The 13,414-nt window shown below is 31.2% G+C and overlaps 1 protein-coding gene across 1 annotated transcript in view; it reads right to left on the bottom strand.

Moving 5' to 3' along the window:
* Dh44-R1 (Diuretic hormone 44 receptor 1) overlaps positions 1-13,414 on the bottom strand; it is a 1,227,197-nt gene that overhangs the window by 181,301 nt on the left and 1,032,482 nt on the right. The window contains exon 11 of the mRNA XM_069844580.1: positions 8,869-9,000. Coding sequence (XP_069700681.1) covers positions 8,869-9,000 — 132 coding nt within the window. The remainder of the gene's footprint in view (positions 1-8,868; positions 9,001-13,414) is intronic.

Genomic DNA, 13,414 nt, shown 5'->3' with positions numbered 1-13,414 from the left:
TCAACTGATTCTAATTAACTGTGCATAAGTGTTCTATTCGTATTTTAGGTTACTATTTTAATCAACTCATTTTAATTAACTGTGCATAAGTGTTCTATTCGTATTATAGGTTAATATTTTAATCAACTGATTCTAATTAACTGTGCATAAGTGTTCTATTCGTATTTTAGGTTACTATTTTAATCAACTGATTTTAATTAACTGTGCATAAGTGTTCTATTCGTATTTTAGGTTAATATTTTAATCAACTGATTCTAATTAACTGTGCATAAGTGTTCTATTCGTATTTTAGGTTACTATTTTAATCAAATGATTCTAATTAACTGTGCATAAGTATTCTATTCGTATTTTAGGCTACTATTTTAATCAACTGATTCTAATTAACTGTGCATAAGTGTTCTATTCCTATTTTAGGTTACTATTTTAATCAACTGATTCTAATTAACTGTGCATAAGTGTTCTATTCGTATTTTAGGTTAATATTTTAATCAACTGATTCTAATTAACTTTGCATAAGTGTTCTATTCGTATTTTAGGTTACTATTTTAATCAACAGATTCTAATTAACTGCGCATAAGTGTTCTATTCGTATTTTAGGTTACTATTTTAATCAACAGATTCTAATTAACTGCGCATAAGTGTTCTATTCGTATTTTAGGTTAATATTTTAATCAACTGATTCTAATTAACTGTGCATAAGTGTTCTATTCGTATTTTAGGTTAATATTTTAATCAACTGATTCTAATTAACTGTGCATAAGTGTTCTATTCGTATTTTAGGTTACTATTTTAATCAACTGATTCTAATTAACTGTGCATAAGTGTTCTATTCGTATTTTAGGTTAATATTTTAATCAACTGATTCTAATTAACTGTGCATAAGTGTTCTATTCGTATTTTAGGTTAATATTTTAATCAACTGATTCTAATTAACTGTGCATAAGTGTTCTATTCGTATTTTAGGTTACTATTTTAATCAACTGATTCTAATTAACTGTGCATAAGTGTTCTATTCGTATTTTAGGTTAATATTTTAATCAACTGATTCTAATTAACTGTGCATAAGTGTTCTAATCGTATTTTAGGTTACTATTTTAATCAACTGATTCTAATTAACTGTGCATAAGTGTTCTATTCGTATTTTAGGTTACTATTTTAATCAACTGATTCTAATTAACTGTGCATAAGTGTTCTATTCCTATTTTAGGTTACTATTTTAATCAACTGATTCTAATCAACTGTGCATAAGTGTTCTATTCGTATTTTAGGTTAATATTTTAATCAACTGATTGTCATTAACTGTGCATAAGTGTTCTATTCGTATTTTAGGTTACTATTTTAATCAACAGATTCTAATTAACTGTGCATAAGTGTTCTATTCGTATTTTAGGTGAATATTTTAATCAACTGATTCTAATTAACTGTGCATAAGTGTTCTATTCCTATTTTAGGTTACTATTTTAATCAACTGATTCTAATTAACTGTGCATAAGTGTTCTATTCGTATTTTAGGTTAATATTTTAATCAACTGATTCTAATTAACTTTGCATAAGTGTTCTATTCGTATTTTAGGTTACTATTTTAATCAACAGATTCTAATTAACTGCGCATAAGTGTTCTATTCGTATTTTAGGTTACTATTTTAATCAACAGATTCTAATTAACTGCGCATAAGTGTTCTATTCGTATTTTAGGTTACTATTTTAATCAACTGATTCTAATTAACTGTGCATAAGTGTTCTATTCGTACTTTAGGTTACTATTTTAATCAACTGATTCTAATTAACTGTGCATAAGTGTTCTATTCGTATTTTAGGTTAATATTTTAATCAACTGATTCTAATTAACTTTGCATAAGTGTTCTATTCGTATTTTAGGTTACTATTTTAATCAACAGACTCTAATTAACTGTGCATAAGTGTTCTATTCGTATTTTAGGTTAATATTTTAATCAAGTGATTCTAATTAACTGTGCATAAGTGTTCTATTCGTATTTTAGGTTACTATTTTAATCAACTGATTCTAATTAATTGTGCGTAAGTGTTCTATTCGTATTTTAGGTTACTATTTTAATCAACTGATTCTAATTAACTGTGCATAAGTGTTCTATACCTATTTTAGGTTACTATTTTAATCAACTCATTTTAATTAACTGTGCATAAGTGTTCTATTCGTATAATTAACTGTGCATAAGTGTTCTATTCGTATAATTAACTGTGCATAAGTGTTCTATTCGTATAATTAACTGTGCATAAGTGTTCTATCCGTATTTTAGGTTACTATTTTAATCAAGTGATTCTAATTAACGGTGCATAAGTGTTCTATTAGTATTTTAGGTTACTATTTTAATCAACCGATTCTAATTAACTGTGCATAAGTGTTCTATTCGTATTTTAGGTTACTATTTTCATCAAGTGATTTTAATTAACTGTGCATAAGTGTTCTATTCGTATAATTAACTGTGCATAAGTGTTCTATTCGTATAATTAACTGTGCATAAGTGTTCTATCCGTATTTTAGGTTACTATTTTAATCAAGTGATTCTAATTAACTGTGCATAAGTGTTCTATTCGTATTTTAGGTTACTATTTTAATCAACCGATTCTAATTAACTGTGCATAAGTGTTCTATTCGTAGTTTAGGTTACTATATTCATCAAGTGATTTTAATTAACTGTGCATAAGTGTTCTATTCGTATAATTAACTGTGCATAAGTGTTCTATTCGTATTTTAGGTTACTATTTTAATCAACTGATTCTAATTAACTGTGCATAAGTGTTCTATTCGTATTTTAGGTTAATATTTTAATCAACTGATACTAATTAACTTTGCATAAGTGTTCTATTCGTATTTTAGGTTACTATTTTAATCAAGAGATTCTAATTAACTGCGCATAAGTGTTCTATTCGTATTTTAGGTTATTATTGTAATCAACAGATTCTAATTAACTGCGCATAAGTGTTCTATTCGTATTTTAGGTTAATATTTTAATCAACTGATTCTAATTAACTGTGCATAAGTGTTCTATTCGTATTTTAGGTTACTATTTTAATCAACTGATTCTAATTAACTGTGCATAAGTGTTCTATTCGTATTTTAGGTTAATATTTTAATCAACTGATTCTAATTAACTGTGCATAAGTGTTCTATTCGTATTTTAGGTTACTATTTTAATCAACTCATTTTAATTAACTGTGCATAAGTGTTCTATTCGTATTATAGGTTAATATTTTAATCAACTGATTCTAATTAACTGTGCATAAGTGTTCTATTCGTATTTTAGGTTACTATTTTAATCAACTGATTTTAATTAACTGTGCATAAGTGTTCTATTCGTATTTTAGGTTAATATTTTAATCAACTGATTCTAATTAACTTTGCATAAGTGTTCTATTCGTATTTTAGATTACTATTTTAATCAACAGATTCTAATTAACTGTGCATAAGTGTTCTATTCGTATTTTAGGTTACTATTTTAATCAACAGATTCTAATTAACTGTGCATAAGTGTTCTATTCGTATTTTAGGTTAATATTTTAATCAAGTGATTCTAATTAACTGTGCATAAGTGTTCTATTCGTATTTTAGGTTACTATTTTAATCAACTGATTCTAATTAATTGTGCATAAGTGTTCTATTCGTATTTTAGGTTACTATTTTAATCAACTGATTCTAATTAACTGTGCATAAGTGTTCTATTCTTATTTTAGGTTACTATTTTAATCAACTGATTTTAATTAACTGTGCATAAGTGTTCTATTCGTATAATTAACTGTGCATAAGTGTTCTATTCGTATAATTAACTGTGCATAAGTGTTCTATTCGTATAATTAACTGTGCATAAGTGTTCTATCCGTATTTTAGGTTACTATTTTAATCAAGTGATTCTAATTAACTGTGCATAAGTGTTCTATTCGTATTTTAGGTTACTATTTTAATCAACCGATTCTAATTAACTGTGCATAAGTGTTCTATTCGTATTTTAGGTTACTATTTTCATCAAGTGATTTTAATTAACTGTGCATAAGTGTTCTATTCGTATAATTAACTGTGCATAAGTGTTCTATTCGTATAATTAACTGTGCATAAGTGTTCTATTCGTATAATTAACTGTGCATAAGTGTTCTATCCGTATTTTAGGTTACTATTTTAATCAAGTGATTCTAATTAACTGTGCATAAGTGTTCTATTCGTATTTTAGGTTACTATTTTAATCAACCGATTCTAATTAACTGTGCATAAGTGTTCTATTGGTATTTTAGGTTACTATTTTCATCAAGTGATTTTAATTAACTGTGCATAAGTGTTCTATTCGTATAATTAACTGTGCATAAGTGTTCTATTCGTATTTTAGGTTACTATTTTAATCAACTGATTCTAATTAACTGTGCATAAGTGTTCTATCCGTATTTTAGGTTACTATTTTAATCAAGTGATACTAATTAACTGTGCATAAGTGTTCTATTCGTATTTTAGATTACTATTTTAATCAACCGATTCTAATTAACTGTGCATAAGTGTTCTATTCGTATTTTAGGTTACTATTTTAATCAACTGATTCTAATTAACTGTGCATAAGTGTTCTATTCGTATTTTAGGTTACTATTTTCATCAAGTGATTTCAATTAACTGTGCATAAGTGTTCTGTTCGTATAATTAACTGTGGATAAGTGTTCTATTCGTATTTTAGGTTACTATTTTAATCAACTGATTCTAATTAACTGTGCATAAATGTTCTATTCCTATTTTAGGTTACTATTTTAATCAACTGATTCTAATTAACTGTGCATAAGTGTTCTATTCGTATTTTAGGTTACTATTTTAATCAACTGATTCTAATTAACTGTGCATAAGTGTTCTATTCGTATTTTAGGTTAATATTTTAATCAACTGATTCTAATTAACTGTGCATAAGTGTTCTATTCCTATTTTAGGTTACTATTTTAATCAACTGATTCTAATTAACTGTGCATAAGTGTTCTATTCGTATTTTAGGTTAATATTTTAATCAACTGATTCTAATTAACTGTGCATAAGTGTTCTATTCGTATTTTAGGTTACTATTTTAATCAACTGATTCTAATTAACTGTGCATAAGTGTTCTATCCGTATTTTAGGTTACTATTTTAATCAAGTGATTCTAATTAACTGTGCATAAGTGTTCTATTCGTATTGTAGGTTACTATTTTAATCAACCGATTCTAATTAACTGTGCATAAGTGTTCTATTCGTATTTTAGGTTACTATTTTCATCAAGTGATTTTAATTAACTGTGCATAAGTGTTCTATTCGTATAATTAACTGTGCATAAGTGTTCTATTCGTATTTTAGGTTACTATTTTAATCAACTGATTCTAATTAACTGTGCATAAGTGTTCTGTCCGTATTTTAGGTTACTATTTTAATCAAGTGATTCTAATTAACTGTGCATAAGTGTTCTATTCGTATTTTAGGTTACTATTTTAATCAACCGATTCTAATTAACTGTGCATAAGTGTTCTATTCGTATTTTAGGTTACTATTTTAATCAACTGATTCTAATTAACTGTGCATAAGTGTTCTATTCGTATTTTAGGTTACTATTTTCATCAAGTGATTTTAATTAACTGTGCATAAGTGTTCTATTCGTATAATTAACTGTGCATAAGTGTTCTATTTGTATTTTAGATTACTATTTTAATCAACTGATTCTAATTAACTGTGCATAAGTGTTCTATTCCTATTTTAGTTTACTATTTTAATCAACAGATTCTAATTAACTGTGCATAAGTGTTCTATTCCTATTTTAGGTTACTATTTTAATCAACTGATTCTAATTAACTGTGCATAAGTGTTCTATTCGTATTTTAGGTTACTATTTTAATCAACCGATTCTAATTAACTGTGCATAAGTGTTCTATTCGTATTTTAGGTTAATATTTTAATCAACTGATTCTAATTAACTGTGCATAAGTGTTCTATTCGTATTTTAGGTTACTATTTTAATCAACCGATTCTAATTAACTGTGCATAAGTGTTCTATTCGTATTTTAGGTTACTATTTTAATCAACCGATTCTAATTAACTGTGCATAAGTGTTCTATTCGTATTTTAGGTTAATATTTTAATCAACTGATTCTAATTAACTGTGCATAAGTGTTCTATTCGTATTTTAGGTTACTATTTTAATCAACCGATTCTAATTAACTGTGCATAAGTGTTCTATTCGTATTTTAGGTTACTATTTTAATCAACTCATTTTAATTAACTGTACATAAGTGTTCTATTCGTATTATAGGTTAATATTTTAATCAACTGATTCTAATTAACTGTGCATAAGTGTTCTATTTGTATTTTAGGTTACTATTTCAATCAACTGATTCTAATTAACTGTGCATAAGTGTTCTATTCGTATTTTAGGTTAATATTTTAATCAACTGATTCTAATTAACTTTGCATAAGTGTTCTATTCGTATTTTAGGTTACTATTTTAATCAACAGATTCTAATTAACTGTGCATAAGTGTTCTATTCGTATTTTAGGTTACTATTTTAATCAACAGATTCTAATTAACTGTGCATAAGTGTTCTATTCGTATTTTAGGTTAATATTTTAATCAAGTGATTCTAATTAACTGTGCATAAGTGTTCTATTCGTATTTTAGGTTACTATTTTAATCAACTGATTCTAATTAATTGTGCATAAGTGTTCTATTCGTATTTTAGGTTACTATTTTAATCAACTGATTCTAATTAACTGTGCATAAGTGTTCTATTCCTATTTTAGGTTACTATTTTAATCAACCGATTTTAATTAACTGTGCATAAGTGTTCTATTCGTATAATTAACTGTGCATAAGTGGTCTATTCGTATAATTAACTGTGCATAAGTGTTCTATTCGTATAATTAACTGTGCATAAGTGTTCTATCCGTATTTTAGGTTACTATTTTAATCAAGTGATTCTAATTAACTGTGCATAAGTGTTCTATTCGTATTTTAGGTTACTATTTTAATCAACCGATTCTAATTAACTGTGCATAAGTGTTCTATTCGTATTTTAGGTTACTATTTTCATCAAGTGATTTTAATTAACTGTGCATAAGTGTTCTATTCGTATAATTAACTGTGCATAAGTGTTCTATTCGTATAATTAACTGTGCATAAGTGTTCTATCCGTATTTTAGGTTACTATTTTAATCAAGTGATTCTAATTAAGTGTGCATAAGTGTTCTATTCGTATTTTAGGTTACTATTTTAATCAACCGATTCTAATTAACTGTGCATAAGTGTTCTATTCGTATTTTAGGTTACTATTTTCATCAAGTGATTTTAATTAACTGTGCATAAGTGTTCTATTCGTATAATTAACTGTGCATAAGTGTTCTATTCGTATTTTAGGTTACTATTTTAATCAACCGATTCTAATTAACTGTGCATAAGTGTTCTATCCGTATTTTAGGTTACTATTTTAATCAAGTGATATTAATTAACTGTGCATAAGTGTTCTATTCGTATTTTAGGTTACTATTTTAATCAACCGATTCTAATTAACTGTGCATAAGTGTTCTATTCGTATTTTAGGTTACTATTTTAATCAACTGATTCTAATTAACTGTGCATAAGTGTTCTATTCGTATTTTAGGTTACTATTTTCATCAAGTGATTTTAATTAACTGTGCATAAGTGTTCTATTCGTATAATTAACTGTGCATAAGTGTTCTATTCGTATTTTAGGTTACTATTTTAATCAACTGATTCTAATTAACTGTGCATAAGTGTTCTATTCCTATTTTAGGTTACTATTTTAATCAACTGATTCTAATTAACTGTGCATAAGTGTTCTATTCGTATTTTAGGTTACTATTTTAATCAACTGATTCTAATTAACTGTGCATAAGTGTTCTATTCGTATTTTAGGATACTATTTTAATCAACTGATTTTAATTAACTGTGCATAAGTGTTCTATTCGTATTTTAGGTTACTATTTTAATCAACTGATTCTAATTAACTGTGCATAAGTGTTCTATTCGTTATTTTAGGTTACTATTTTAATCAACTGATTCTAATTAACTGTGCATAAGTGTTCTATTCGTATTTTAGGATACTATTTTAATCAACTGATTTTAATTAACTGTGCATAAGTGTTCTATTCGTATTTAGGTTACTATTTTAATCAAGTGATTCTAATTAACTGTGCATAAGTGTTCTATTCGTATTTTAGGTTACTATTTAATTGATAATGGGTATTTATTATATATTTGTGCATACATAATAAACATGGCGACATTACACATCCATTTGGCAGGGTTAACCTGCAGTATCCCGCATACATCTGAAGTGGCACACACAAGTGCCGAAAACGTTCATGTAAAAAACTAGTAAATATTATATAATTAGATAAACACAGACGGTTCTATTTAAACTTTATTATACTTTTATGTTTGTCAATAAGGTATATGACATAATGTGTTTTATATGTACCACTTGCTTTAATCTGTGTGCTTTATGAAGAGTGGCTGGATTTTAATCACAGGTGAGGAGCGAGAAACCTACAAAGTAGGATCGGCTGTGCAAAGCACGTACGGTCAAAAGTCCCGTGCTCTGGATTTAAGAGCAAATTTTTATAATGTAATGCATTGATATGTATAATTTCTGAATAAATCCACCTAGCCTATATCTATCTAAAAAATGTTGGAGCAGAGTGTGTATCGGTATCCAGTCATTACATGCGGGATGTTAGTCCAATATATTTATAATTGCTTTCGGTGCGAATGAGCACAACTACGCTCAACGGATACGAATGGAATTTCATACAAGTTAGATAAACTCATGTTGTCGTTGAGCATATAGGCTGTTTCTACTAAACGTACACAAGTGGTTACTCACCCACATGATCATGACGAGGAAGACGAAGTTGACTGCGAGGACTCCCACGGCTGGTCCTTGGTAGATCCAGTCGTACGAATGGGGACTCCACCACCTGCAGCCACGTATGCCGCTAGTTTCGGCAGGAGACACCTGCAAATACGAATATAATCCTTTGAAATGAAGAAATTTATTATAATATATTTTCTATGCATCGGCAGTGATCGTTAGAAACATGTCACCATGTGATACACTGCAGTTCCTGTGCACTAAATTGATTCTTCGTCTTTTACTAATTAATTACTCACACAAGTAAGGTGTACCTCGATCATACTAGCTCCACGCTACGATCTCTTCCCGCACACTTCGGTATTCTGTGTTTATATTTATTCGTGTACCTGTGTCTATAAATCGGTGTACAACAGGAATAATACAAAATACCACTTACTTACTTATTGGCTTTTAAGGAACCCGGACATTCATTTCCGCCCTCACATAAGCCCGCCATTGATCCCTATCCTGAGCAAGATTAATCCAGTCTCTACCATCATATCCCACCTCCCTCAAATCCATTTTAATATTATCTTCCCATCTACGTCTCGGCCTCCCAACTAACACTCTATATGCATTTCTGGATTCGCCCATACGTGCTACATGCCATACCCAACTCAAACGTCTGGATTTAATGTTCCTAATTGTCAGGTGAAGAATACAATGCGTGCAGCTCTGCGGTGTGTAACTTTCTCCATTCTCCTGTAATTTCATCCCTCTTAGCCCCAAATATTTTCCTAAGAAACTTATGCTCAAACACCCTTAACCTATGTTCCTCTCTCAAAGTGAGAGTCCAAGTTTCACAACCATACAGAACAACCGGTAATATAACTGTTTTATAAATACAAAATACCACTTGGATTTAATAACAATAATAACGAAGTATTTATTTAGAGGCAGCCTTTATGCAATAAGGATAATTTTTACCACTGTTAAACAAAACTAAACATTTTCGGGAGCCATCCGCTTTATTTTCTTTAGCCACCACATTTTTTCCACACAGGCAATGAAAAAACCATTCGAGCTAAGATGATACATTTACTGAAATATATGAAACAATATTAGATATCTATGCAATGCAAACACTCTCCCAGAGACGCCCTGTGCTCTCTACCGAAGCTATGTAGTGATAAAATCTTGAGATGAGCAGCAAATGTAACAATATTAATATAAGAAACGCATTCGAATTTCTTTCTACAACCGATTTTGTTAACATTATGTATTAGCCGTAATGGCATAAAAGAAATCGAAGTGTCAAAAAATTTTGAAGTGAATGCTGCCCAGAATTTGTCTACTCCTGATCTTTACAATATTGAAATTAACAAACGTAAAAACATAAATGTGAGCACAAACTTAAAATAAAACCAGTGCTTTACAAGTTTCTACACATTACAATCAATGACTGTAAACGTTTTAAGTGTTTCGAATGAAAATTTTCTACTTTCTGATAAAATACGTGTCCTCCTTTCCTAATGAAGTGCTTGCTACCAAATTCTCCTATTAGAGCACTGATCTCAAAGCGCCCAGCTTTGTATTGTTTCCGCATGTTCGCTGAACAGCAGACTTGAACTGTGCAGTACGGTCGGGTGCCGCCGATCTAAACTCCACAAATTCCTACACTGTTGTGAGTCGCTTCAAGGCTTTAGGTTCCGGTAACCAAACGCAAGATTCTACCTATAACAAAACAACCACTATTATTTTCACGAATCTGTGTGGCCTAAAGAAATAAAACACAATCGTAGCGAGTACAACGAAAATATATTTTGTGCGAGATTGTGCGTATTTGCTTGCTTTCCGCACAAAACCAATACGCGGTTAAATGTGAAATACCACATTCAGTATTCCCAACGTAACACACACAACAATTTCCCTCTTCTTACTGCTTAAGCGCCATATTTATTTTACTGCTTTAGGCTTTTAACATATTAGTAATAATTATAAATTGGAAACTTACCGCTGCAATTTCACCTAAATTGCACTGTTAATTATTGTTTTTAAATATTTGCAAAAATTAAGTAAACTCTACAACACCACAAAAGTTACTGCATTTGTAATGCAAGTGACATTAAGGAAGCCGTGAAAAAAATCAACAAGATTCCAGATGCCGATGTTATTACTGCAATATGTTATATAAATAATATTGTTAAAATATTAAAATGAAAAATAAATCATTACATAACCTTACCGTTTGTTTTAAGTTCGCATTTATAGACTGGGGGAAAAAAAAGACAGACGTATATCACGGCCTGCTGGAATATAGTAAACATTTTATAGCAACAATGTTGAAGATAGATATATTTGTTTTCCATAGTTGCCGTCATTGAACAGAAACCAAGATGGAGATTTCATTGTAACTAATTAGAAATTCGTCTTTCAGGTATGTAATAAACGATCGTCGCAGAAAATAATGTACGATACACGAGCGGTATGTTTGTTTTCATGTTATCGGAAATTAAAAAAGCTCAACTACGTTTCGCTTTTTCAATCTTTTCCTCGAACATGAAAACGTCAACATACCGCTCTTGTAACGTATATTACTATTGGGAATTACTTTTCAACTATATTAGAATTCACCACCTCTATTTCCATGGAGACTTGTGAACACGAACATTTGCTACACGCGTAAAGAGTCGCTCATTTGTTGCCTCATCACTGTCACATATGGGTAGAGTACTAACGGTGATACATCACTGACAAAGTGAAGTTACAGAAACATCACTGCAACACGTCATACAGGGGGCATTAGTTATCTGTATACAAAATACCGTATAAAAGATAGTAAGGCCATAACTGGCAGCGATAAAGAGAAAATCAGTATACTGTGCCCTCATATTCGAGTGCAATACGACAAATTTAACCCAACTCAACGAGGTCGCATTGTGCAAATGCATGAGGTGTGAGATCAACTCATCATCATATTGGCTGTGCAGTCACCACTGTGGCACGATGCGTGTAGGCGTGGGTACATACACAGAGAAAATGTGAATTAGCAGAACTGACGCTACACTTAGAATGATCTTGTATTCTGTGGAGTCGATGTTTCAGTGAATGCCAACTACAGGTACGTCATTTGCTTTTGATCCTTCAGCATCATCAGTGGAGCAATGAACGACGCAATTGGAAGCAGGAATGCCAACGCATTGTTTCATCTGATGAGTACCGTTTCAACCTCAATGCACATTGTGGCTCCAGATCTCTCTCTTGTTTGTTGATATCTCAACGAGTTTCTGCAACACTATTTCCTGCTACTTATTCGAGGCATTACAAATGCCATTTTGAAACAACATAATGCTCGTCCCTATACAAGCTATCATCACTTAATTCCACACCTGTGGAGTAACGGTTAGCGCGTCTGGCCGCGAAACTAGGTTGCCCGGGTTCGAATCCCGGTAGGGGCAAGTTACCTGGTTGAGGTTTTCCGGGGTTTTCCCTCAACCCAATATGAGCAAATGTTGAGTAACTTTCGGTGTTGGACCCCGGACTCATTTCACCGGCATTATCACTTTCATCTCGTTCAGACGCTAAATAACCTTAGATGTTGATAAAGCGTCGTAAAATAACCTACTAAAAATCATCACTCAACAGGCTCTTCGAGGTGTTGACATCATTTCCTGATCTGTGTTGTCACCAGATTTGTCTCGTATAGATTGCATTTGGAAGGAGATTGTTTTCTGTTTAGCTCGGAGATTACAGATACACCCTGTATGATAGATAACCACACATCGACGCGGTTTAGTCTCCGTTGGCCGATAGAGTCATCCGGGGACTTCTTATGCCCTACTTCTTTGAATTTCCTGGAAATGAGGGATGGTTTCGATTTATTAGATGGAAGTATGCCGCCAGTTTATTTTCTTACCAGCCTCGAAACTGTGTTGAACCATTCCCGATTTGTCATTGTAATGCAATGAATCTGTGGCCCAAAAAACCACGAAGGGCGGCTAATGGCCTTACGTCCACGTGCCTCAGTAGTGATAAACGATCAGCCAACCAGAACGAAGGTATCGTGTTGTCACCCCACCCCCAAGCATTATAGCTGGTTTTCGTAATTCTCCTCATACCGACACTCGTCAATTGTCGCACCAGTCGCTACTGACATGCCGAGATCTCTTCCCCCAGCTTGCCTCTCCACTGAAGATGTCTACAGTAGTTGTAGACGAAACCTCTGGATCAAGTAGACCATGACCTCTCAGCCCGGAGAATCCTTATTCTACAATTGTGTTGCTCTGAAAGTTTTAATTCTGTTTGGCTTTACAAATGCACACCATAGCTTTATGATAAGATAAGTAATGAATGAAGGACATGTACTATATGAAGTGACATTCCGGGAATTATTCCCAGCTACAACTGATTTCACTTAAACGTGTCTATTATTACCTTAATAATGTAGAACTCGAGATTACAAAATCAAATCTTTGGCTGCTCTCGATGCAGAGATATTACTGAGGGAGGCCGTGTGGCATGGCTGCTTTTATAGTTATTAATATTATTGTACTATTTTTATTATTATTCTCTTCTT

The sequence above is a fragment of the Periplaneta americana genome, chromosome 13 (genome assembly GCF_040183065.1).
Source record: "Periplaneta americana isolate PAMFEO1 chromosome 13, P.americana_PAMFEO1_priV1, whole genome shotgun sequence".
Taxonomy (NCBI): Eukaryota; Metazoa; Arthropoda; class Insecta; order Blattodea; family Blattidae; genus Periplaneta; species Periplaneta americana.
The sequence above is the reverse complement of the archived record's forward strand: the minus strand, read 5'-3'. Positions and strand labels throughout refer to the sequence as shown.